The sequence below is a fragment of the Aethalodelphis obliquidens genome, unplaced genomic scaffold (assembly GCF_003676395.1).
Source record: "Aethalodelphis obliquidens isolate GAN/ISIS:26980383/991018 unplaced genomic scaffold, ASM367639v1 scaffold13, whole genome shotgun sequence".
Lineage (NCBI taxonomy): Eukaryota > Metazoa > Chordata > Mammalia > Artiodactyla > Delphinidae > Aethalodelphis > Aethalodelphis obliquidens.
Genome location: NW_020837957.1, coordinates 27190453 through 27217844, shown reverse-complemented (window position 1 = coordinate 27217844; position 27392 = coordinate 27190453). Strand labels below are relative to the sequence as shown.

Genomic DNA, 27392 nt, shown 5'->3' with positions numbered 1-27392 from the left:
GAATAGGGAAGCTCCTTCCTAATTTTTAACTACAAAACACCAAAAATTGAGGCAACATTCTCTAGTGGGATTGAAATTCCCTGAGAACTAACTTGTAACCTGGATATCTTTTAAAATACTAGCTCCTTTTACCTTCCCTTACATATCAACCAAATTCTATTCTTAAAGTCGAGTATTTCAACTTTTCTATTCAAAAGACATTAATGGAAAGTTGAAAACACAGCCCTGAATATTAAACTTTCTTAGAGAATGTCTCCTTACTTGCACTTTTGGTAGATTTTTCTTCCTGTTAATTTTCTGAGAATATGTTAACTTGATTGTGAGCCACATTTCTAGAAAGAAATACATCTATCTTTCATATATTACTTGAGTCAGGTCAATGTTTGTTAATCTACTACCAACTATTTGCCGAACAGAGAGAATTCATCAGTCTCAGAAGGAAAATAATCCTAGTGGTCAATACTTTTTTAAAAAAGGGCATTTTTCAAATGAGTAGTCTGACATTGACATAAAAAATATAAAAGGATGACTTTATTAAACATACAAATTCAAGAACATTCAAGTTTTTTTAAAAAAAGATTACAGCATGAGAAGATAGTAGATCAATGGTAATGGTAAATACATATATATAATACTTGCCAAACGGAGTATAGATAAGACATACTAACTTCAGTGCTCAAAACAACAAAAAGAATGTTGTATCTTCCTTAGCTGTATTATACCTCTATGACTACTAAGTGGGAAACTTCTCAGCAGGCCCACACTCGCAGACTTATTTCCCATAGTAAATTTGATATGCTGTCATTGATATATATATCATTTTGAAATGTTGTAATATATAAACCTCTATCTTAGTTCCTTTTCTACATTGCCTACTTCATTAGAACTCTTCCCAACCTACCCCAAGACACTAGTAAGCATCCTTCTCTGAGCAGGACCAACTTGGTCAAAACAGGATATAGAATGGCTCTAGGCAGAGGAAAAATCTCCAATAATATTCTCAATTCTGTGTTCACTTTTCCTTTTAGCAGCTACCTAGTCATATCTAAGATGGTATGAAAAAACCATACATGTTCAGAGAAAAAGAAAAGCATTTTGGACTATCAATATCTACCTTAGTCCTGCAGCTTCCCTTTATCAACCAGTGAACACATTATTTTAATTTCTCAACTGTGAACACAGGCAATATTTAACAAAGCACCCAGAAACTTTGTGGAAAGTATCATAAAATTTCCAAGGAGAATGTGTTAGGTGGGGCTAGAGAAGGCAGAAAAATCAAGAGAAACCATTAAGAAAAACATGGCAGTTCACACAAAAAATGCTTTCACAAAATACTTTAAAAAAATGAATAAATTAAATTCAATTTCAAGTAATACCCCCCCAATATTTTCTCATTGTTTTAGTGTTCATAAAAGGTATAATATATGCCTCTAGAAAAGGAAATTATCTTCTTTACCTACAGAATGGTTAGAGTACCAGCACCAGGTGGAGTTTTCCAGAAGTACAGAGAGTTTGAAGAAACCAGTAAACTAAGTCTTTTGACTCATTTAATCCCTGTCACAACCTTTAATTTTAAGACTCGTACCTTGAACCCCTATGTACTAGGCTAAAACTGCTCTTATTTCTGCATATGGCAGTGACAAGTAATTAGGGAAATGAAAGATCTGATCCTACTCGGGTAGATCAAACTCAAAGATCATTTTGTTAGTCTAAGAACTATCCTAGTCATTTTAAGTAATCTTAATCCATATTTTAGAATCTGCCAGGAGATTTTTAAACAAATTATTCACCCTGCCCGGGTCTCCAATCAAGAATTTATGGCTATTACAAATAACTCCTTTTCACCTCACCTCACAATACACAACAGCAAACTTTAAAGAACAATAATCATAAGCTCATATCTTTGAAAAATGGATGCAACAAAGCTTCTTCTGCTGTTATTCTTGAAGCCGGATTTAGATCTAGGAGTTTATCAAGCAGGTCGTAAGCTGCATCAGGTACCTCATCCCAGCCTTCTAGATTGGTAGGAGACTCATCAAGATTACCCCCACAGCCATTACTGTCCCCTTTACACAATGAATTCCCTGAGTGTTGTGCTTTAGGTGTTTGTATGAGGTGAGCACCTTTATGGTCCATCTTCTCTGAAAAAGCTGTGTCTTGAGAAGTGAGCTCTTGTATATCACTTGTTAATTTAGGAGTGTTAGAATTTACACCTCTGAGCTTCTCACAGAGTTTTCTCAAGTCTTGTGCTGGAACTTCTTTGCTACACAATATTGATTTGCCTAAAAGAGAAAAAATATACATATTTTATATTATTTGAATATATGAGAAGTCTCTCCCACGAGAAACATGCAAGTCCAACTGCATGCTTTTTGGATATATTTACACTGAATATGAGATAGAACATCACGTGCTATATTTAAGTTGTGTTTTACCTTACATAGCTGAAGGTCAAATCATAAAGTGAAAGGTAGTAAGTAGAAAGCAGTGACTTAATAAGTAAAGGACTCACTTGACTCTGTCAAAGTCTCCAGCTTCATTATATTCTTCTGTAATCTTTAATCAGCAGCAGCTCCCATTCCCTCTCCCCCTTCCAAGCTTCTACATGCCTCTAACTACATGGTTCCTGTCTTTGATTAGGATGCCCTGCACCTCCCCCCCAACTCCGTGCCCAGAATACTCCCACTTAGGGCACCACTCAGTTCAAGCATTACCTCTAAGATGCCTGACACTCACAGAGTTGATCATCCTAAGCTTCTGTTATATCCTGTGAAGGTTTCTATTATTACTTTTGCTATTCTGTATTGTAACTGATAAAATATATGTCTGTCTCACCTGCTAGACTATGAGCTCTCTGAAGATAGGGACTATCTTATTTATCTTTGAACCCCCAAAACCTAGACATCCATACTAGGTACATACTAGGTTCTCAATTAATGCCTGTTGGACTAGACAAAAAGGTATTATTCTGCTTCTCACGTCTTTGTTCAAATATCACATCCTTATTACAGATGCAGTCCTTAACCAACCTATTCAAAATAGCTAAGCCTTCTTCACTCCCTTTACCCTTTTATTTTTCGCAATACCACCCGTCTGTCTGACAGTATGTATTTGTTTATTTTTTCTCCCCCATTAGAATTTAAGCTCTATGAGAAGAGACTCAATAATAGTCTATCTAACCTAGTACACATACGGTCTCAATAAGTGTTTTTAAATCAGTTAATAAACCAACCAGATCTTCGTTTTAAAAAATATAAATGTCTGAAACAATTCCCCAACAAAATTATTAGACACGGGCAAAAATAAGCTAGGCACACAAATAGGCAATAGTCTGTTACTTTTGCCATATTTCCTTATTAAATAGAAATGGCTCTAAACAATGAGTTTGCACAGCACTTAGATTCCTTTCTGGGGCACGTGGATTGTTAACAAAACAATCTATCTCTGGATGATAAAAAGTTACTTTTACATACACTCATCTCTGCTGGATAGGTGGACTAAGGTGGTGGGAAAAAAGGTGGTGGGGGGAAGCAGTGAGGGGACAAAGGAAATAAACTACCCAAAACTAAGTTTGTGGGGGTATAGCATGTTAATCCTGTTTTACTTTTAAATCTATTTCATTATTCCTCTTCTCTCTAAAAAATTATAGCCAGAGGAGAATAGCTCAAGGTTTTTCTTCTGAATTTATTTAATTCAACGAGTACTTAATGACAGTCTACAATGGGGCCAGGTCTAGGGGTTGAGGACAGAGGGGAAGGTTACACACAACACAAGAGAAGTAGAGAAGTGCTCCTGCTGTTCTGGTAAGTCTCTTTGGGTCATAAAGGGGGACAAGGTCATCGCTGTTGAAGTTCTGAATCCTTTTGTATTCAGCCCAAAGTTATAGTAAGATTTGACTGCAATACAGCTGACCCTTGAACATCGAGGGAGTCAGGAGGGCTGACCCCACGCAGTCAAAAATCTACATATAAATTTATAGTTTGTCCTCCATATCTGCAGTTCTGATCTGTGAATTCAACCAACTGTGGATCGTGCAGTACTGTAGTACTTACTGAAAAATAGCTGCAAATAAGTGGATCCAAGCAGTTCAAACCCATGTTTTTCAAGGGTCAGCTGTAACTAAAGAAGTCATACTAATGAAACTAAGACAAGTGCTCTATAGCATTTTTTAAAATATGAGAGCAAGCATTACAATGATAAATCTCTAAAAGCCCTTGCCTGCTATGCTATCATGATGCTTGCCCTACGATGTTTTTTTGTTAGATGTTGCACTTGCATTTTTGGTCATCATTTACTATTACAAATGGGGGAGATTTGAGTTCTTCAACAAAATGTTTAGGGTTTGATAAATTTCATGTTCATAAACTTCTTATGAAGTTATTCAATAGCAGATGATAGTTTTCCCCATCAGTTGAAAATAAACATTCTCATGTAAGAATACAATTTCCAAGGCTTTGCTTCATGGTTCCATTTCCCATGTGTATATGTAATATCTCACCCTATCACCCTCAGATAAAATTTTCTTATTATAGTTTCAAGAAAGGTGCAAGTCGTAGACTGACTGTGCTGCAGAACCACAACCGCCACTAAGCCTTCCTGGTGGATCACACCACGGTACCGGTGCCCAAGTGAGGGACAATCATTTTTGCAGTAGTTCTTACTCAGAAATAGTTCTTGGTCAAAATCACTTGTTTTTTCAAACTAACAAGTCTCAACGCTTTCTATGTATCATACTTTTCTGAATCATATTTTCCAGGAATAGGTGGGGTGAGACAGGCATATGTATTTCTTGAAGTTCCTCAATTCTGATATGCACCCCTGATTAAGACCCACAGATTCTGGGGCTGGGCAACAGGCAGCCCAGCTACTTTTGAGGTGGGCTGACTGAAATTTTGTCCCAAAGGAGTGTTCCATATTTTGGGGCAGCATGCTGACTCAATTACACCCACCCACTTTGGAAAGTATTAACTATAATTGTGCATGGAGAATAAATACAAGGTGGCCATCTGAGTTCAAGTTGTTGGCAAGAGCAAGGCTGAGATAATTCTCAGGTGCCCTATGAGGTACACTGCATATCCCAGACTTGAAGTACAGGAACTTGTGTAGCTAAGATGACTTCCCACATCCAATAAATGCTTATAATATTACTCCATCAGTAAAGGTATTCTGTTCATTTCGCTTCTCTACTACTCTAACCCTAAGGAACCTGACAACAACATACATCCTATTATGTCCCCTACTGCAGTCCTTACTACACTGTATTATAATTAACTATTTACTTGTTAATACAGACTAAGAGTATTTAAGGCAGGCCCAAGAGCACCTGATGCTTAATAAATATACAATAAACAAATTAAAACATATTATGAAAAATATTTATGCAATAAAGTCAAACCATAACTACAGGGAGTTAAGATTTTATTCCTTATTCTTTTAAGATTATAAAGTTGAACTTTAAATATTGGAAAAGTGTAGTACTCTGCGCTTGATAAGATAAACTGATTACATGTAGAGAAGAGAAGTGATAAATTATTTTCTTACACAATGCAATTAATTTTCAAGCAATTGAGAAACTTTGTATCTAACACCAGAGAACATTATATGTTTATTTGTAAAGAGAATTTCATAATAATTTATTAAGTGATTTGTAGGAGATAAATCAAAGGTATTTGTTTTGTTCTATAATATAAAACTGCTTACCAAAAGTTTTAGCAGCCTGGATAGTTTCCTTGGATCCACGAATTGTCATAATTTGAGCCAAAGCGGTTAAATCATCACTTGCTTTATAAAATGGATATCGTCCACTAAGCAAAGAAAGGAATATGACACCTGCAGACCACATGTCAATTGCTGTAACAGAAAACAAACTTTAATTTTACTCCTACATCAGTAGTTCTCAACCTTTACTGTATATTCAAATCCTCTTAAGAGCCTTAAAAAAATTTTGATGCCCCGGCCAATCCCCTCAGAGGTTCTGATTTAATTGGTCTGGAGTAGGGCTCAGGCATCAGTTTTTTTTTAAAGTTCCTCAGGTGCTTTTAATGATTTCAGGGTTAAGAATCCCTGGTTTAACATCCTTAATGCAAAATACAATATTTTCCTTCTTGAGCAACATGAAAGTTGCTAAGTTTAAAAGGATATCTCATCACTAAGTAAATGCACATTTTATAACATCAAAATAAATCCAAAGTAGCTACGTAGGAAAAAATCTGGATGTACCCCAAGAGTTACACACCATAGTAATGAAAGTGTTTCACTTTAGTGAAAAGCATTAAACGTTAGAAGCTCATCTTCAGCAAGATGTTAACCCTAACTTTTGCTGTAGAAACTATCAATCTCTAGAATTCTGGCAGTTATGATTAAGACCAGCTCAGCCTCATGAGAATAAACTCATTTTTTAAAAAAATGTTTAGGGGGACTTCCCTGGCTGTCCAGTGGTTAAGACTCTGCACATCTACTGCAGGGGACATGGCAGTGATCCCTGGTAGGGGAACTAAGATCCCACGTGCCTAAGATCCCACATGCCGTGTGGCCAAAAGAAAAATGTTTAGGGACATCTTCTCTCCTAATGGCTGAACTCCCAGTATCATCAAGTTATTGGCTCTACTCCCTTGGCCACTGCATCATCTGCCTTTCTTGGTTCCCTTTGTACCTCTGCCTGCTCCTTCAATGTTTCCTCTAAGCCTTAAGGGCTGAGGTTACCCAGAGTTCCAACTTCTACCCTATATACTCTCCCTTATTGGCCCATACACTTCACAGCTTCAGCTACCTTTTATATAGTAATCATGACAGTCAACTGTATTTCCAGTCCAGACTTCCCTGTGCTTCACTTACTTTTATTCTGTTGGACATCTCTATCTGGATGTTCCACATATATCTCAAACCAATTATGCCCCCAATCATCTTTATCTTTCCCTGTACACCAGTTACGTCTTTATTCTCCCCTTGGTTACTGGTACCCATTCAAATCTCCCAATCTAGGAGTCTGATAAACATCTTGGATGCCTTTTCCCCACCACTTCATACCCAAATCCCACATCCAATTATCCATGAAGCTCTGCCTTTCCAATTCTTTGCTCTTCTTTTCAAAGATTTTTTTGATGTGGACCATTTTTAAAGTTTTTATTGAATTTGTTACACTATTGCTTCTGTTCTATGTTCTGTTTTTTTGGCCATGAGGCATGCGGGATCCTAGCTCCCCGACCGGGGATTGAACCTGCACACCCTGCACTGGAAGGTGAAGTCTTAACCACTGGACCACCAGGGAAGTCCCCAATTCTTCACTTTTCTGTTCATTTGTATTATTACTGCCCTCGTTCAGGTTTTCATCATCTCTCACCTGGACCTGGTCCTCTCTGCATACCTGCCAGAATGACCCATCTAGAATACAATTATTACCATCCCTTTCCCTTGAATAACTTTCCAAAACCCACAGGGTACAGTCCAAGCCATATAACAACTGTGATCCGAGACCGTCTACCTTTTTCCAGGTTTATTTCTCACCACTCCTTGACTTTCATCATACATTCCAGCAACACTAAACTCTTATTGATTCCTGTATGACCATGCTATTTCTTGAGTTCCTCTGCTCATGCAAACCCCTCACTCCAATTTACATTTTCTTTTCAGACGTTCTATCTTCCATGAACTTCCTTCCATAATCCCTTCAGATAAGGTTAGATACCCCTAAAATACTCTGTATAACGTTTTATAACCATACTTAACAGGTTATTTTATATTTGCGAGTATGTCCTGACCAGAGTGTAAGCAGAGTTTCATTCATTTTTTATATCATTAGCAAGCACAGAATAAACACAGAACAAATGAATACATTTCTGTAAGGTCCATAATCCAAGTGAACAGCAGGGTTCATCTATTCAATAAGATGTTCCATGACAACTCTTTCAGGCTATAGACTTTTTTCTTTTTCAAAAATCTCTTTAATGCTATTATATTGTTTTCACAATAATAAAAAATTTTAATCAAACACACAATCATATGTGTATCACAGAAGAATTTTCAGGTATTAGACAAACATAAAATGTTGCTAAGTTAGCAAATACTACTAAACACAACTTTTTCCCCCACAAAGGTGATGTTAAAATTATTCCTGGTGAAATCATCTTGTAAACAGATAAGCAAAATGCAATCTATCGGGTAAAAAAAAAAAAAAGGAAACACTAGGATTAGGAGCTTTCATAAATAGCACTATCTCAAAAATGGGAATGCCACACTGCTAGAACCACTTACATAACTTAGTTAAAAGCAGCAGAGCTCAAATTTAATCATAAGTAGACAAAAATCATAAAATAAAATACACCCACGGCAACCAATTTAACTGGGTTCTGTATTTCTAGTGCAACATACCTGTAGTTTGGTTGGGGCACTTTGTCAAGACCTCTGGTGCTCTGAATCCTGGTGTACCTGCCCTAGGTGCAACCTGTTGCCGCCTTATGATGATGAAATAAGATTTTTCTAGTTATGTAAAGTTTAATTATTTAAGACCAAAAAATAACATTTATCAATTTAGTTCACAGTAAATTCTACCTTGATATCTATATAAATAAAAGCTATTACAAAGCAAATGATAATCCAGTGTGATGAAAATCCTGGATTTTGTTTCTATAGGTCTCTCCCCCGACACCAGTTCCCAGGCCTTATTCCAGAAGGGTTTTAAGGTAACTTCCAGGCATAGAAAGAGGTAGTATATGGTAAGAACATAACAGAAAAATAGAATACAATGGGAACTCTGAGGTATAAAAATTTATTTCTGTTTGGAGTGATTAATTTCTGAGATACTTGTTCACTTATATACTTGAGTTAATCAGGAAAGGCTCATGAAAGCTTATAAAAGTCTTGAAGGGAAGAAAAAATTTATGTGGCGAAGAGTTGGAGGTGGGAGTGAGAGAAGAGTTCTAGTATTTGGTTCAGGTTATTCTACACAGGCAAGAAAAAAGAAAGAAAACAAGATTAAATCAGCAAGTAAAACATACAATTCTGAAGTTTCATAAGAGCTATCCCTACCCCTACCAAAATTATTTGCATGTAAAAGTAAATGTGTTTTCCAAAGAGCATTTGCATGTGAAGGGAACAAATATGACAATACTTGTCATTTGCTCTTCAAGGTACCAATCTGCATTAGTGCCTATGCAGTTCACAGAACTGCATTGTTCCCTTTCACTCACTCAAATCAACTGTCCACCAAAATCAATGCAATTTCTCATCTTGTCTGGCAGCATGCTGGTGATTTTATAGCACCATCAAAACACATTACCTTGAAAGGCAAATACTGCAAACTTTATCTGTTGCATAACAGTCACAGGTCAGGCTAGCTGGGCAAGAACTGGCAGTTTTCCTCATCACACTACTATTCGTAACTTTTGTAGAAATAGCCTTCTTTTTTGTTGCTAATTTTCTAGATAGTAAATCCACAGTCTTTGACTGCTTCATAAGCTGTAAAAGAAAAGTCATATTCTCTATTTTCATGGCATTTAACATGATGCCTTTGAGATGCTAGTAGAGCAAAAAGCAATAGGGGAAGCATAACTTTCAAAACTGCTGAATGTGCTGTTGGATTGTAAATAAACACTTGTCTATCAAAATATTTATGGTCTTTTTACATTACTATGTTGAATAAACATATTAAAAATTTACTAACCATTCCTAGTTTGGTGAATATTTGAATTACACTTTATTAGAACTTTTCCTGAAATGTTACAAAACAATTACATTCTAGTGTCTAACTCCATTTCAGAACTGTAAACTGCACAATTACATTGGCTAAAATCAGTTTTAATTTGTTCCTCATGCTATCTAGCTCCTACAGGATATTATAAGTCAATTAAAAACCACTTAACATTGGTGATAATTTTGTAAATTTTACAAACATCTTTACGCTATCAACTGTGTGTCAGAAATGTGTTAGTTGTTGGGAGCTCACGTTCCAGCCAATGAGAGAAAAGGCCTTAACGTTCTAAATGTTCCTTTAGAGAAAGAGCAACAATAGTCAGCTAATCAAAAATGACAAAAAATTCCAAAAGAAAAGTTCAGAACTGGAGAAAATGAAAGCATTGACTAGATGCTCAAAGCAGTAATACCTTCTGCTAAAGCAAAACTCTTAAAAACTTACTAATAATAAAAGCTAGCCATTCCCCAAATTCTCTCCAGTGTACGACTGACTGATGATTGCACTATTAAGCTACATTACTTACTTTCACTGCAGGGCTCTCATGTGAAATGGAGCTGTGTATATTGAAATTTCTTTCTCCAAAAACAGAGCGCTGGACAGAAAGGCCTACAGATCCCTCCTACAATACCAACAAAAACAAGGAAAATAAGGATTATATCTGTAACACTTTCTGCCAGCTGTACTCTGCCATAGTTTTGAAAGAGTTAAGTGACATAAAACAAAAACAGCTGCATCCAAGTCATTCTCAGCCATCAAAACACTTCTGTGAAAGGAAAAAACAGTCTAGACAGAACTCTTAACCCCCATACAATGTTATCATAGTCCACAAATATATATAACTAAAAAATTCTAAAACCACCTGCATGGATGTTACATTTTGCTGTGCAGCTAAAATGGAGATAGACACTTCAGAATTTTTCCCCTATAACTAATGCTTTCTTTTAAAAAGGGTAATTAATATGAACTTTATAACATGCAGGGAAAATTACTTTCCGTTTTTGTTATATAATGCAATTATAATGATAAAGACATTATAAATCTACCAAGCAAAATTTTCAGTTTTGAAATCATAAAACAATCCATTGTAAATCTTAGTGAAATCTAATCAATTGAATATATAACACGTGTAAACAACATTGTTCTTTTGTTGCGTTATCCTAGAATTATAACTCCCCATGTTGAATGGAGTACATTTCTAAAACCGTATTAGTACTTAAGAAATAAAAGAGGTAGAACCTTTCCATCTTTTCCTTGTTTAATCTGAATCTGTGCACTTGTGTAGGGCCTTTTAACAGCAGTTTTTGTGGTAGGCTGCTGATCCAGCTCCTTAGGTGCTGCTGGGCCGCTCAATGAAATTTTGTTTCCGGTGATTACATAGGATTTATTTTGTGAACAGCTTTCCTGCTGAGCTTCAGACTGGACAAATTTGAGAAGCTCTATTTTCGTATCGTGGGTTCCTTGGGCCAAACCAAAGTCTACCAAGGCATACCTATGAAACAAAAATAAGCACTTTTACTTCTCTGTAACAAAGCTTAGTTAGTATCATAATATGCTCAAACCATATTCACCCAGAAACTGTATTCTTTGGGGGATAAATTAAGGATTTATAACATTCTTGAAAAAAGAAAAGTAAGTTTTACAGACAAGGTAAGGATTTAATAGCTAACTACTGAAAATTAAGGAAAGATGTATCCCACACAAGAAAACATCTTTTCTCCCCTTCTTCCCATGGCTTGTGCAGACAAGACAACAAGGAATGCAGGATGTAAACACAATCCTTTGTCCTCTGATGGTGGCAGAGATGGCACCATAGCAGATAATTTTTAATTAAACAAGTTTAAAAGAAAAATAAATTAAAATCATGGTTTAAAAATCTGATTAAAGAAAAAATTAAAAGTCAGGAATACAAAAGCCCAAGAAAAGAAGTTATGGTTCTATTATCCTTATTATACTCAATATGAGCCATTATATAAAGAGCAGTTTTTAAGTTTTCAGCTTACAATGCCTCTATGTATATAATCAGCATAAAAAATAGTCAAAAAACAAAACTTTAGTGTTGAGACATGAAATTGGCTATCATGTGGTCCAATCCCCTCATTTACTAGAAAAGAAAAATGAAGCCCAGAGATAAATGTATAAGGTTAAACAAACAAAAAACTAGACCCTTTCTAAGTCTTTTAGCTCTTTCCACTGAGCCATGGTACACCTCATGACGTACACTGTTTTACTAATACAATTTTTTTTTCTCCTTGAGTGTATTTCCCTTCCTCAACCACAGTGAAAATCTGAAACAGAAAAAGATGTGTGTGGCTGTTACAGGATGCTCTGCATCTAAGAGGTGGACCCACAGCACAGATTCAGTCAAGTATTAAGTATTTGCTGGTAACTTTCCATACTTACTTTCTCAAGCGCCTATTATATAAAAAATTGCTGGGCTTAACATCACGGTGAACAATACCAAACTGATGAATGCGTTTCAAAGCTTTGAACAGATTAAACATATATTCCCGTACTTCTTGAAAAGAAAGAGAATTCAAAATGTCCTAAAATAAAGTTATGAATAAGGTTATAAGACTGTTTTAATGAAATATTTAGCTAATAAAAATTCAAGAAATATTAAAACCTACCAAAAAGGACTCATGTTCCAGATATGGCATAGCAATAACCACATGATCATTTTTCCTAAAGCAGTATTTAACTCCCATGACATTGTCTTGCCCCCTAGTGGAAAAATGCACAATGAACTTGAGAAGAAAGGTCAAATGAACTGAAACTTTATGCAGTTTTTTAAAAAATGCAGTTTTAGCAATGCATAAATAATGCCAGAAAACTAACTTAAAACCATCACCATACAGGAGAGATTACTCATTTAACTGACTTATGCAAGATGAAGGGTTTTTTTTTAAACAAACAGTACCAGTTATGAGGTTATAATTCAAAATGAGATAATTTTGAGGAGGTGACAGAATGGGAAGGAAAAGATGAATAATAAAAATGAATTAACAAGACTTAGTAGCAGATAAGATGGTAACAGTAATAAATAAATCAAGTAAAAATTAATAATAGCTAATATTTATTGAACAATCACTACATGCCAAGCTCTTCACACCTATCAACAAATTCACTTAATTTTCACAACAACCCTATAAGGATGGTGCCATTATGTCCTACCCCCCCCCCCTTTTTTTAACATATAAGGAAACTGAGGGACAGACAGGTTAAGGAACTTCCCCAAGGTAACTCAACTAGTAGGTCATGGAGCCAGAATCTGAATCCAGGCAGTGTGCTCCAGACCTAGACTCTTAACCACTATACTATACTACCTCAGAGAAAGGTGAGGAAAATAGGGTAAACTGGATTTTCAGAGTTTTGAGACTGAGTAACTAAAACAACATGGATACCAACAAAATATGTAGAGAAAACAGGAAAAGAAGCATCAAAAACCAAAACCTCATCATTCTGATAGAGATATCTAGATACAAGACTATATCTTAAGTGAGAAGTCAAGTGTAAGTCAGTGACAATATTATAGATAAATGATACCTAAAGCTGTGAAACTATTAGAGAAGAGAAAACTGAGCCTTGGAAAAGTCTCACGTTGGAGGGCAAAATAAGGAAGGAGCAGAAAGCCCAGATAGGGACATCCGCAAGTGAGGAGTTTTCAAGGAAGGGGTGATCAACAAGGAGGTCAATTAGAATAAGGACTGAGGGAAGGCTTTCAGTCTGGCAAAGAGGAATTAACTGGCAAAAAGAAATTAACTAATTTTCAGAAAGCAGTTTAAGTGGAAAGGAAGAGGCCAAACAGGATTTAAGGAGGGAAAATAGTATACAATGGAAACAGAACATAAAGACAATTTTCCTGAAATATCTGTCAAAGAATAAAAACCAGTGTGGGAGCTAGAAAGGAAGCAAGATCAGGTAGACTTTTTTTAGCATGCACATTTTTGAACAACAAGGAAAGAAAAAGTGGTAGAGGGAGTTATTTAAAGTGTGGAAAAAGGAATAATCTTATTCAGGGGACTAGAAGGTATTATGTAATCATGCCTTACAGAAGCCATCTTATCCTCTTGTCTTCTGAGGGGTAAAACAAATTAATAGGCGTGTTTATTCATTCAATAGATATTTAGTGGGCACTGTTACTTGACAGACACTATGTTAGACATTAAGGATGAGAAGGTGAATTAAAATTAACATGATTTCTGCCCTCATGGACTTTCCTAAATAGTGGGCAATATGGATAATAAACCAGGTAACAAATAATGACAAATTATGGTAAGGGTTTTGAAAGATATCAAAAGGTGCTGTGACAATAAAAAATAGAATCTAATTCAGAGAAGACCTCTTTGAAGTGGTACCATTCTTGCTCAGAGCAGAAAGATGAGGAGTTAGCATGCAAGGACTGGGAGGGGTCTTCCTGGATAGGGAAGAAGTATGGGTAGTGGCCCTGAAGTGAGAAAGCTCTTGACACAAATTTGAGAAGCTAAAGTAAATAGAGCACAGTGAAGGAGGTGGAAAGACTGGCATGGGATAAAGTTGGATTTTTTTTTCAAAGAACATTGGGAAACCACTGAAGAATTGTTAAGTAGTGGAAGTAATAGTATCCAATTTATATTACATACATACATATTTTTATATTTTAAGGATCACTCTGGCTGTTTTGTGACTATGGGATTAGGAGGGGAAGAGAAGAAGCAGGCTACTATAGTAATCTAGACTTGGACTGAGACAGCAGTTGAGAAGACAAAGATATGGATGAGATTTTAGATATATTTTGGAGGCAGAATTGCCAGGACATGGTGATGGAGTGGACTAGGAGAGAAATGGAGAAATTGAGTGTGATTACTAGGTTTCTGCCTTGAGTAACTAGGTAGACTGTGGTACCATTTGCTGAGATGGATAGATGAAGGCAGATTGTTGCCACAGGTAATTTTTGGGGCAGATGAAGGTGAATTAAAATTTCGTTTTTCGCATATTAGGTTTGAGATGTTTATTAGGTACCCAAATGGAAATATCAAATCGTCAGGTGGATACACACAAATCTGCAGTTAAGAGGTCTGAGGTTAGATATACACTTATGGGAATCATTACTATATATTTAAAGCCACGTGGAATACATGACACCATCTAAAGAAGTCTAGAGAAAGAAAGTCCAGGATCAAGCACTGAGGAACTCCAACACTTAGGGGTCAGGTGGAAGAGGAAGAACTGGCAAAGGATACTGAAAATGAAAGGCCAAATAAAGCAGGAAGAAATCAAGGAGTATATGGTAGTACAGAAGTCAAAAGACAATGGTTCAAATCAATTATGTTAAACACTGCCAGGAGTTCATGTGAACAGAAAAAGGAACCGGCAAAACAAAGTCATGGTTGCCCCTAAAGTAGTTTCCACTTAGCATAGAGGAGAGCAGCCTCACTGTGTGTGTGTGGCAAAAGGCGGGTGTGGAAGTGAAAACAGTCTGTGCAGGTAATTTTTGAGAAGTCTGGCCATGAAGGGAAGCAAAGAAATAATGGAGTAGCTGGAAGGGGGACGGCGGTACAGGGAGGATAAGAGATACTACATCACGTCTCTATGTTGACAGGAATGACCTAGCAGAGAGAAACCAAACAGAAAGACATGCCAGAGGATTCTGTTGTTCAAAATAAAATATGAGATGAGGCTGTCAATATCTGGGGAGATGTGAAATATGAGTTCCCCACATTTTTAAAAATATCTACACCATGGAAGCCAAGGTTTATGATTTGGCAGGAAGATTAGAAAAAGAAGTGGTAAGAGAACAGGAAGTCAAGCTGAGCCTCAGGAGAAATACACTTTAAAAATTAATATAAACTTAACTAGCCATTCCAAGATTAGTGGAAAAGTGCTAGCAAACTGCAAACACCTGACTGAAGAATATGTTTAATCCACAATCTCACCATCCCTATTAGATATCTACTTAAAAATCTTAAAAATTATATACAGCAGTTCAATTAAAAATATCTTTAAATTGCCTACCCAGCCACTGTTAGGCACTGAAGCTCAGCTGCAATTCTTACAGGATGACTTGTTGGAATTAAGTGTTTCAGAGCAATTTTCTCTTCAGGTCCCACTTTTAACTGTGTTGTGGCCAAATACACAGAGCTGAAAGTGCCTGTAAAACAATTTATTAGATTTTTCAATATTTGGTTTTTAAAAATGTTTATGAGACAATGCTAAAATAATTCTTAAAAACTGTTTGGAATCCATAAAATTATCATAATCTGTCATCAATATTTTAATGACACTGAATACAAAAAGCAAACACATTTGTAAATACAACTTATTTTCAATTTTTAATACATTCTTAACTGTCCTCACATCTTTAGGGGGTATATTAATTCAGCAAAGCTATACAGTAAATCTGTTTAACTGAGTTAGCATAAAATATTTCCATGGTATGACCCAATCTACCAAGTATCTTTCTACAATTTATCATTGTAAATTACTTTCTTAAGACTTGGATTCAGTTCTGTTAGAAGTAAAAATGATAACAGTCTTAGGGGGCAAAAAAAACTACATTTTTTATTTTAAAAAGTTTTTTTAAACTTTTAAATTCACCATGAAACTAAAGAGAAAAAAATATAAGATTTGGTGGTCAGTTAAATCTGAGAAATACTGAGTTAAAGCAAATTGATAGATTATTTCTAGAACTTTAATGTACTGAAGTACATCATAAATAACGAAAAGGGAGCTATACATGCTATAGTTTTCAAACTTATTAGCCTTAGAACACACTCCACTCCTCCCCCTCTCCAGGAATAGTTTGCTATTTGTTATGAGGACATCAGTTTTCCAGAACAAAGTTTTTGAACACTAAGTCAGTGTTCAAAAAAAGGTAAGAAAAAAAATATAAAGATTTGCTTCTTACATCCCAAATCATCTCATCTTCTAATCTCTCTGCCCTCGCTGACTCAGCCTTTTCTCATCTCACACTTTCCATTGTGAAAAGCAAGCAATGAATAAACGGAAGTTTTGTTGTTTTTTTTTTTACTGTTAAGTTTTTATTTACTATTTCTCAGTATAGTCACTAAAAAGTTCTATTATCTGTTATCTTCTCAATCCCTTCACATTTGTCTGCCAAATTTACCCTTCATTCAATCAATATGATTGCTAGTCTCTCAATGGTATTTACGTAAATACTGACTATCCTATAAATATTGTACCACTTTATTTTCATCATTTTGCCATGAAAAATTGCCATTGTTCAACGTACAATTCTACCTAAACGCAATGGAGAAAGAGAAAAAAGATTCAGCTTTCCATGATCAAATCCCCCCACTTAAATCTCAAACATTTTATTTTTAATAATTATCTTTAATAATATATTATTAATATAGCAATACTTTTTTTAAAGCAAGCATCTGCCTTTTTATTTTTAATTAATTAATTAATTTTTGGCTGTGTTGGGTCTTCGTTTCTGTGTGAGGGCTTTCTCTAGTTGTGGCGAGCGGGGGCCACTCTTCATCGCAGTGCGCGGGCCTCTCACTGTCGCGGCCTCTCCTGTTGCAGAGCACAGGCTCCAGATGCGCAGGCTCAGTAGTTGTGGCTCACGTGCCTAGTTGCTCCGCGGCATGTGGGATCTTCCCAGACCAGGGCTCGAACCCGTGTCCCTTGCATTGGCAGGCAGATTCTCAACCACTGCACCACCAGGGAAGCCCCCAGCAATACTTTTCATAGTATAAAATTATAAAGGTTAAAATAGGACTGTTCATTTTACTGTAAATATTTATTTATTCTTAGATTCTTTCCAAGGAAAAAAGAAAAGCTGATAATTAGTAATATAACCATGGTCTTAGTATTTTTAAAAGGGGTATTTTTCCAATAAGAAATAATAATGAAAATCAAGATTATATAAAGGAAAACAGGAGGAAAAAAAGCTTATAAAGATAATGAAGTATATCCCCAGATTACCTTCTCCAATTTTGTCCTTAATCTTAAACACATTACCAAGCTGTGGTACAGCTTCGTAAAGCTTCTGAATATCTTTCTTAACACCTATCAAGGAAAAAAGAATTTAGGTACAATTAATTACTTAGGTTGAAAAATCTCAATAAAATAATTTCTAAAACATAAGTAATTACATTACAAATAAAAGTATCTATAATAAACCTTAAACTCATGATAAGACTAAAACCCCATCAAGTTGCTCTAACTCACACACCTCCTGAACAGACAAAACTGCAAAGTAACTGAATCACTCACACCCAATTGCTGCTACTCTGAAATTACATACTAACATATAGATACATTGTCACTGCATAGAGTACAACACAATGAAGAGGCTAAATTTAAAAAATAACTAAACAATTTGTGCTGCGATCACTAGATGGCATGACAAGGACACAATGCAATCTTCTTGAAAACTGTTTCTTTCCCCCAAAGATACAAAATCTTACAGGCTTGGAAAGTTTTACATATTGAATATTCACAGTATACTCTAGAAAGAAGGTCTACTAAAGGTCTCAAGAATGTTAAAAAATATATTCTTTAAAAATTGTCCCAATTAACAGTAGTATCCTATATCTTGACAGCAGAAAAATCATTACTTTTAAATAAATATAAGCTCTTTACAAAAACCTACATGGTTAAAATTCAGAGAGGCAATAATACAAAATGTGATAAACTACTGGATACAAAAAAGAACTACATACTTAAGAGTCCTCAAATTTTATTACAATATCTAGGCCAAGCATCAGCTACTTTTAAAGTTATAATAACATTCTGCATCATACAACAGTTTTAAGGCATTTTCAAAGCACCTTCACACATATTATCTTTTCAGATCTACATAACAGCACTGTGATATTGGGAGAACAGAAATAATTATCCTGATCTTTCAGAGAAGGAATCCATATTCAGGGAAATTAAATCACTTATCCAATTTCACAGAGGTACTGCTGGTAAGTTTATAGACTCACTCATTTAACAAACACTGTGTTTTTAAAAGTGCCCAGCAATTGGCATATTAAAAATACAAATGAACAAAGGTAGTGGAAGCCCCTGTTCTCTAGGAGCTTAGCCTAGTAGAAGAGACAGATGTTAAAAGCTCACTTTTAATACAAGATTTTAACTGTAATATTAGAGGAATGCACATATTACTAGGTAGAAGGGGGGAGGGGAATGAACACTCCTGAAGGTGCCAGGTGGCTTCAGGTGACTGTTAACCTGTGTTTTGAAGCATTCACCAAGTAGAGAAAGTGCAAGAAGGCATTTTAGGAAGGAACTATTATGTATGCAAAGACATGGAAAAGGAAAAAGGCATGGGTTATTGTGGAGGGAGGGGAGAGTAGGAGAGATAATAAAATTCAATGTGGCTGAGGAAGGAAAGGCAGAGGATGCAAAGGAAGGCCATGTAAAGTTTTTAAGCAGGAAGATGACAAGTGGAGGATAAATCTGAGGTGAAGAATACTAAGAATACTAAGAGGTGTAGATTAAATAAGAGGCCAAGAAGACCTAATCCAGTAGCCTTTCCACTACATCACTCCATCTAAGGTAATGGGAAGAACTTACTTAAATTACCCTCACCTTCCCATCTACCTTGCAGATGAACTGGAGAAGCTTCATGGATTTCAATATAACAGGCAATATAACAATAATCCTGTGAACCAGTTTTGGAGATGACAGGCCTAAATCAAAATGCTGGCTCCACTATTACCCAGCAGGTATGACCTTTCTAGAGCATACAACTTATCCTCTGTGAGCCTTAATTTCCCCATCTATAGAAAAGGGGGCATAACAGTACCCATGCCGCTGAAATACTGTGAGGATTAAATGAAATAATATACACAACACAAGAGCAGCTTCTAACACAATGCCCGACACATTGTAAATATTAAATTATACTGGTGATTCTTATTGCTGTGGTTACTATTATTAACATTATTTCTTTAGGGCTTTTGCTCTTACTATTCCCTCTGCTTGAAATCCTCTTCCCTTATAACTTCGTATGGCTGGCTCAATTGTCACAGTTTCCTCTGACATCGCTAGTTAAATTAGCGCTCCTCCCATTATCCACATTACCCTGTTTATTGTCTTTGGAGTTCTTATTCACTATAAAATTATCCTGTTTATTTATTTGTTTGCTGTCTGCCTCCTCCCACTAGAATATAAGCTCCACCAGTACAGGCTCCCTGTCTGTATAATCCACCACAATGCACTCGGCTCTTAGAAAACTTCCTGGCATGTTTGTTGAATGAATGAATTCTTACTATCATCATGGTTGTTCAGAGACAGCTGTAGGAAAAAAAAAAAAAGCAAAAGTTTACAAGTTACAAGAGAGTGAAGCCAAAGACAAAAGCAATCACTTCACCATCAGCTACCACACTACTTCTCTCTCGAAAACAAAACCAAGGCCTGGGGGAAAAGCTGGCTTTCTAGCAGTAATAGTTGCCACAGTCAATTACAATCATTCCTAATGAGTGTCAAGTCCAACCAGCTTCAAATTCCAGTGTCATAGGAAAGGCATCATGAAAAGGCACTACAATGATATATTCAATTTTTTATTACATTTCTTTGATTCTAAGACACAATTTTAACGACTCTGAAATTGGGATGCAACTTACAACTGTTGCTGGCCAGCATCAAAACTTATACAACAGGTGTCAATGACCTGAAGAAAATTCAAGAAATCACAGAGGAGCATTCACATTTAATCCTTAAGAGCCAAAATGGCTGTCGGGAGGAATAGTAGAGGTGGTGAAGTAGAAATCAAATGTAGGCCAGCTCCACATAACTGGGTTGTTCTTAAGAACTCATTAACAATGGCTTTTTTAAAAAATGAATTCTTCAAAGAAATTCTGCATCACTAATGTTTGAGAACAGGGACTTCCCTGGTGGTGCAGTGGTTAAGAATCTGCCTGCCAATGCAGGGGACATGGGTTCGAGCCCTGGTCCGGGAAGATCCCACATGCCGCAGAGCAGCTAAGCCCGTGATCCACAACTACTAAGCCTCGCTCTAGAGCCCATGAGCCACAACTACTGAGCCCGCATGCTGCAACTACTGAAGCCCACGCGTCTACAGCCTGTGCTCTGCAACAAGAGAAGCCACCACCGTGAGAAGCCTGCGCACTGCAATGAAGACCCAATGCAGCCAAAAAAACAAAAACTAATGTATGAGAACAATATTGTGAGGGGAAAAAAATAGGATATTAACAAGTCTGAGTATAAAAAGTGATTCAGAAGGGACAGATCTGAAATGTTTATTTTCCATTTCATGTATGTCCCAGAGATATACAATTATTTGTCTAATTACATCTAAAAGAACTCTTCCAATAACTATAAAAAAAAATTCTAGGTGTTAAGGAAAGCACTGTCACAGTATAACTGGCAGTATTTCTGAGCAGTACATAAAATAATGGTGTATCTTACAATTAATGGTGTTTAGGTATGACAAAATATTTTAAGAACCATTTGTGGTCTTTTTATTACTAAATGTATTGAAGTGTTTGTGTGCATGCTTTGTTGTATATACATGATTAATTACACCAAAAGCTTTGTAGTAGGATGATATAGTTTCATGTGGCTATTTAAATTAAAATTAAATAAAATTAAAAATCAACTTCCTCAGTCACATTAGCCATATGTGACAACATACAAACATTTCTGTTAGTGCATAAAGTTCTAATGAACAGTGCTGATACAGAAAAAAGCCTGGAATCTAAAGAGTCTGGATTCACTCAACTCCTATAATTAAACCACATTACTGTTCAGGTTTTTAACCCTTAAAACAAAGGAACTGGATTAGATGAACTTTACCTTCCAACTACAATATTCTATGCTTTTCCTACGAGTTCCACATTTTGGAACTTCCCTTTGCATAAACATGAGCTGGCAGTTAGTAGTAGAGATGCTGGTTAACTGTTAGAAATAAGCAGGAAGAAAATATAAGTAGTAAGAAAATACTGTAATGCAAGGCCATGTGAATGACTATGCAAGCTCAATGTGCTTCCACACCACCACTCACTTACTATGCACTTACATATCTCTACAAAACTCAAACTATGTTTATATTAAGGTTTCCTGTCACTGCAGAACAACTCTGATGTTTCTGAACAACAGAAAAATTTCCTGACAACCAAAGTGAATGAAAAATCCCCAGATTATGAATTGGGAGATGAGAGGAGACAGTGAAAGAGAGTACTCATATCAAAAGCTAGAAAATACTACTAAAGGCAGAGACCAATGAATATATACTTTGAGGACTGGGGAAAGACCCTGAAAAAAGTCCACAAACTAAAATATTATTTAGGTCTTCATTAAATATTATGAAGGTCTACGCTTCTGTTTTGAAATTTTAAGCGATTTTTTTTTCTGCTACATAATATATCCAAGTTGGCTACAGCAACAGCATCCTTAACTATACTCCCTGCTTTCACCCTCATCTTGTTCCACATAAAAGCCAAAGAACTACCTCCTTTCCTCACCCCTCTCTTCGACTTCACTCCCATCACTCTCCCACTTCCACTCACATGACCTCCTAGCTATTTCTAAATGCTAGTCACACTCCCAGCTTAGGGCCTTCGTACTTGCTGATTCCTCTGTCTGGAATGCTCTTCCCCAGATACACGCACAGCTCACTCCTTCACCACCTTCAAGTCCTAGTTCAAATGTTACCACACTGAAGCCTTCTCCAACCAATTACACTTACTAAAATCACAATCTCCTCTCCCAATACCTCCTATCTCCCCTTCCCCTCTACATTTTCTTCACAGCACTAATCACTTTTGAACATACTATTTATTCATTTTCTATCTCTATCCACTAGATTGAGGGCACTGATTTTTGTCTGTTTTACAAACGGATTTATTCCTAGCACCTAGAAGGGTGCCTGCACATAAAAGACATAGACATTTAAGAAATATTCATCATACAAATGAAATGTTTTCAATTACTTACCATGGAGTAAAACTGACCTCCAGGAATATATGTCATGCTTATTCTGGGGCTTCATGTTTTGCCTAAAATAATGCTTCCTATAACTAGGGAGATCATATAATTTAGCCCAAACTGGGAGAGTCTTCAGAGTGAAAGGGGGCACTAATAATTACACTGTGACAACAGGAATAAACTGGATCTGTCTCAGGCAAACCAGGACGTTACCTATAACCCACTTTAGAATCGTAGGCTAAGAGCATCCATATAACACAATGAAAGCAAGCCTTCCAGTACAGTTCAACAGTATGGAGGAGACATTCAGTATATATACAGTTTATACTTCATTTTTCACTGAAAAGATATTTATCACTTACTAAACTTGGCATATGGTAGATACTTAAAAAAAAAAAAAGCCTGCTGAAAGAATGAAAGAATAAACATTTGAGCTAATACTTTGCCAGGTACTTTGTTCACCAGCATTTTTCTTAATAGGAAAAAATGGAAAACAATCTAAAGGTTCAATAAGAAAAGGCAATTAAATAAATTATACGATACCATGCAGTGGAACATTAGGCAGTCCAAGCGCAGAGTATTTAGTTACATTAAGAAATGTTCAAGATATATATTGCTAAGTTAAAAATGGAGATCAGAAATAAGCTGGCTGTGATCCTAATTGTTTTTTAAAAAATGTATCTCTGTATGCACAGGAAGACCAAAGAAATATAACAAAATGTCAACAGTAGCAATATCTGTACAGTGGGATATTTTCTTACTTTGACTTTCTGTATTTTCTTCAATAAGCATCTATAATTTTTATCAGAAAAATAGTTATAAAAAGCTGACAAATATCCCCAAACAAAGGGTCATACTATGCAGGCATTGTACTAAAAATTTTACTTTATATTCTTTGGATGAATGATATCTAATCATTCAACCTAATATTTTCAGGCACCTACTATGTGCTGAAGACTGTTAGGCCCTGGGAATACAAAGATATATAAAAATCCCACCATTCAAAAGTTATTACATCAAAGGAGAGTAAATCATATTAGATCATGAGACAGTTATGTGCCTGGACTTCATCAGCTTTACTCCTTATTCAAGTTATGTTTTTGATATAATCTTAGCTTTTATTAAGGGTCAAATAAAAAAGAACCATATGAATAAAATTTCAGCATGTTTTATAAATTATCAAAGGTACTGTTTATAATGCTCAATGTTCTGTTACATATAAAAGCCACCAAACTTTGGAAATTTGGAATAAAATTCACACCACTCTTCATTTCCTAGCAGGTGTTCAGAAGAGTATTAGAATAGTAGTTTTTACCTGAACGTATGCTAGATCCAAGTCAGATTCATTCATTCATACACTCTGCCTAATGCACAATGTACATCAGGAGCTATACAAGATACTGCCTTCAAGGACCTTATAGTATAACTGAAGAGACAGAATACACAGAGTGCTAAACAATACAAGAATAATAATAATATAATGACTGTTATTGTATTATGTGTCTGATGACATAGGGAAAGGTGAACCATGAAAAACAGGTAATTGCAAGAAATATGGAAGGCAAGAAGGAAAGCATCCATGAAACTGGATGAAAGTGGCATTTTAAGATTATTCTAGTGGCAGTGTACAAAATGAACTGGAGGATGAAAAGAGAAGTGAAAGCAGGCAGTTTAAGTAAGAAACTTCGTTGTAATTCAGGAGCAAAGTGTAAGGGAATGAATGAATGTGGTGAAAGTGGGAATGGGAAGAGGCAACACTATACATACTAAAAAGAAGTAAGATAAAATTGGGTGACTGGATGAGGGGAGCAAATACAAAGCACAAGTCAAAGATAACTCTAAAGTTTTAAGCATAGAAACTTTAACTGGAATAACAGTGGCTTTCATCAAATAGGGATATTAGGAATGGTACTCATTTTAACATAAAGATGAGTTTACCCTTAGTCAGAAAGCAAAAGTATGGGATGTCATATTTTTCTAGGGTCGAGTTAAAGTCTATTTTGTAGTGCATAAGTATATATCATGGATGAAAGGTCAAAATTAGTATTTTTGAAAAAGCACTAAATATGCTTAAGACAAAGAGAAAATAACATTTAGCTACATTTTAAGAAAAGAAAAGAGAAAAAAAAAACAGTCAATTGGAACTCCTATTTAACCAATATTTATTAAATGCCTGCTATGTCCCAGGCACGCTGCAGGAATGAAGGTGCATGTTACAGTGTACAAGATTAGGCATTGTTTGTCCCTCTCCTTCTCATTTCAAGGTCTGGGTAAGGGTGAAGCAACACTTCATGATGTACACTGAGATACAGTCCTTCATTACTGCTACAAACATTTCATTTACTTTTGTCAACTAATTCTGCCTTTGAATATGTAAGTTAAAGTCCCTCCAATGCCGATTTCTAAATTCAAGCTTAATGCAATATGGTGATTAGAAATAATCACCATATTGGTCTAGAAGAGAAATTCTAGTTTGGGTATCAACAAACTTTGTTTGTCTAGTTTGGGTATCAACAAACTTTGTGTTCTTAGACAACGACTAATATTAGACTGCAGCAACTTCATCTGTAAAATGACATGGTTGGACTACAATCCTTCTAAAATGCAATCCAATCCTAAATCTAGATCTTATGAAGCTTCACTGATTCATAAAATGCTCCTATATAAACATATAACTCACTTTAAGATTCAGGACGTGTTTTTTGTTGTTTGTTTTTAAATAATCGAAATTCCAGAATTGTTGCCTGTACATCTTTGGCAATGAACACATACCTGGTAGTTTAAAATTCTGCTCATGTTTTAATGAGCCATCCGCCAGAAACCGGCCGCGAGGAGAAAAAGCCGTTGGCTCCTGCATCTGAATCCCTAAAGAAGCCTCCATCGCAAAGCGACTGCGGCGCAAAACGCCAGCTAAGGGGTCATGTCCACAGGGGGAGCAAAGCAGCTGTGAAACTCGGCATACTGGAGAAGATGAGAAGTTTAAATCACTCAGTGAACTAAGCACTAAAAAATGCTACTGTCCCCAAAGGGGCAAACAATTAAAAACGCACCGTATGTCCAAATCCCCAAAGGAAGGAAAACCGTGAGCCATTTCTAAGGATTCCATGGGCTCCACTTTCACCTCCCAGAAACACCGGCAGGGGGCCGAAGGGAAATGTGCCTAACAGAGGAGTCTCCCCGGCAGCCGCCGTCAGGGGCAAGGGAGGCGGTGGGAACTGCAGAGGCAGCGAATGCGGGGGGAGAGGCCTTAGTGGGGAGAGCGGTTCGACCTGAGGAAGAGGGTCGGAGGAGGAGATCGTTTGATTGCTGAAAGGGAGCGCCAGGAGGCTTGTCCAAGGCCCCACGCAAGTTGGTGGAGAACTGATACGACACGGCTCACGAGCGCCGGGCGGAGGAAGAGAATGAATGGGTTCCCTCGGCGAGCGCGGATTGCGAGCTCCGCGGGGAAGGACCTTCTTCCCTCAGACTCCAGACCGAACGGGATGCTTAGTGCGCAGGCGCACGACTTTCCCGCCGCAGGTCAGGGGGATCCGAAGTGGGGGTGGGGTGTGGGGGGGTAACTGCACTGCTAAAAGACCGAAGTCACGATCCAGAATTCGTTTCTAATCCCTCACAATCCCGCGCCATGGAGCAAACCGTCGGAAACTCACGGTTTAAAGGAATACGACTTCTCTGGTTCCCCAAAGGCCTAGGTCGCCGCCTCCGAGAGCGCCCACCTAGCGAGTCTGCCAAACGCGCCTGCGCAACACTTCTCGCGTTGCTGCTTCTAATTGCTCATGCGCACTGTAAATCCCTGTGCGCCGCGTTATCTGCTACTGGGCGCTTGCGCAAGCGGGTTGGGTTTCTTCCGCAAGGCTGTGGCTGGCTGAAATAACGGTTACAGATATAAAGTCCGGGCATAATCCTTTACTAAAAAATAGAGTGAAACGTAAGGTTAAGGATCTAACAGTATTTTCAGGAAAGAGGATAATTCAGAGACATAGAAGTCTCAGGTACTGGAGTCGTAACACATCCCGACTTACAGAGACGTTGGGCACGCTGAATAAAAGACATTCATTTTCTTGACTCCCAGCTTCACTTGTTTTTGTTGAGTGCCCTACTCTCCGTTAAAAGCAAGCAAACAGAGAAAGGCAAATACTAATCGTTTATGGCTGTATTCGAAGAAATGAGCCCAGTGACATTCACTCAGTCAGTCGGTCAGTCAGTATATATTTGAGCCCTCGGCTCTGAGGCTGGTTTCTAGAGGCTGGAGTTACAGCGGGGAACACATGATAGAAAAAACCGCCATCCCTTTATGAAGCTAAATTCCAGTGAGGCAGTGGCAATAAACAAACAAATGAGCAACATTCTTTTTAGATATTGATTAGGGCTCCAAAGAAGGAAAAATAGTGGAAGGATGTGATGGTGACTAAGAAGGACTCACCATGATGGGAGCCAAATGGGAAAGAGACTAATTGGCAAAGGACAGAGTAAGTGCAGAGATAGAAATGAGCTTGGTAAGTTAGAGGGGGGAAATTTCACAGAACATCAACACCAGACAAGGCTACTCTGTGACCATGATTGATGACAAAAGAAAAAAAGTCTTTTTTTGAAGACAAAAAAAAAAAAAAAAAGATCACTGTAATCATGCCTGGATATAGACTAAACATAAACATTGTCCAAGCCACAAAAATGAGCAAACATTTCCTTATCCTGGATAATATGACTGAACTGCTGCTCCTGTACTGATTATTTAGCCTCTGTCCAGTAGATAATATTCAGTCATTCTAGATAGTACTAATTAAAATACACAATTATAGAATTA

The 27392-nt window shown here is 36.8% G+C and overlaps 1 protein-coding gene across 2 annotated transcripts; it reads right to left on the bottom strand.

Moving 5' to 3' along the window:
* Positions 1-503: 503 nt before the first annotated feature.
* On the bottom strand, positions 504-26364 carry CDC7 (cell division cycle 7). Of its 2 annotated transcripts, XM_027114306.1 has the most exons (12): positions 26239-26363; positions 25361-25549; positions 17615-17698; positions 15680-15815; positions 12316-12409; positions 12089-12231; positions 10925-11177; positions 10212-10307; positions 9275-9453; positions 8368-8450; positions 5701-5850; positions 504-2282 (listed from the first exon to the last, which is right to left on the bottom strand). In XM_027114306.1, exons 2-12 carry the CDS (start codon positions 25467-25469, stop codon positions 1888-1890), a joined length of 1722 nt encoding a protein of 573 aa, XP_026970107.1. In that variant the 5' UTR covers positions 25470-25549; positions 26239-26363; the 3' UTR covers positions 504-1887. The 2 variants fall into 2 exon arrangements, with proteins under 2 accessions (XP_026970107.1, XP_026970109.1); XM_027114308.1 differs by lacking the exon at positions 10212-10307 and having other exon boundaries at positions 26239-26364.
* Between the last annotated feature and the right edge of the window lie 1028 nt (positions 26365-27392).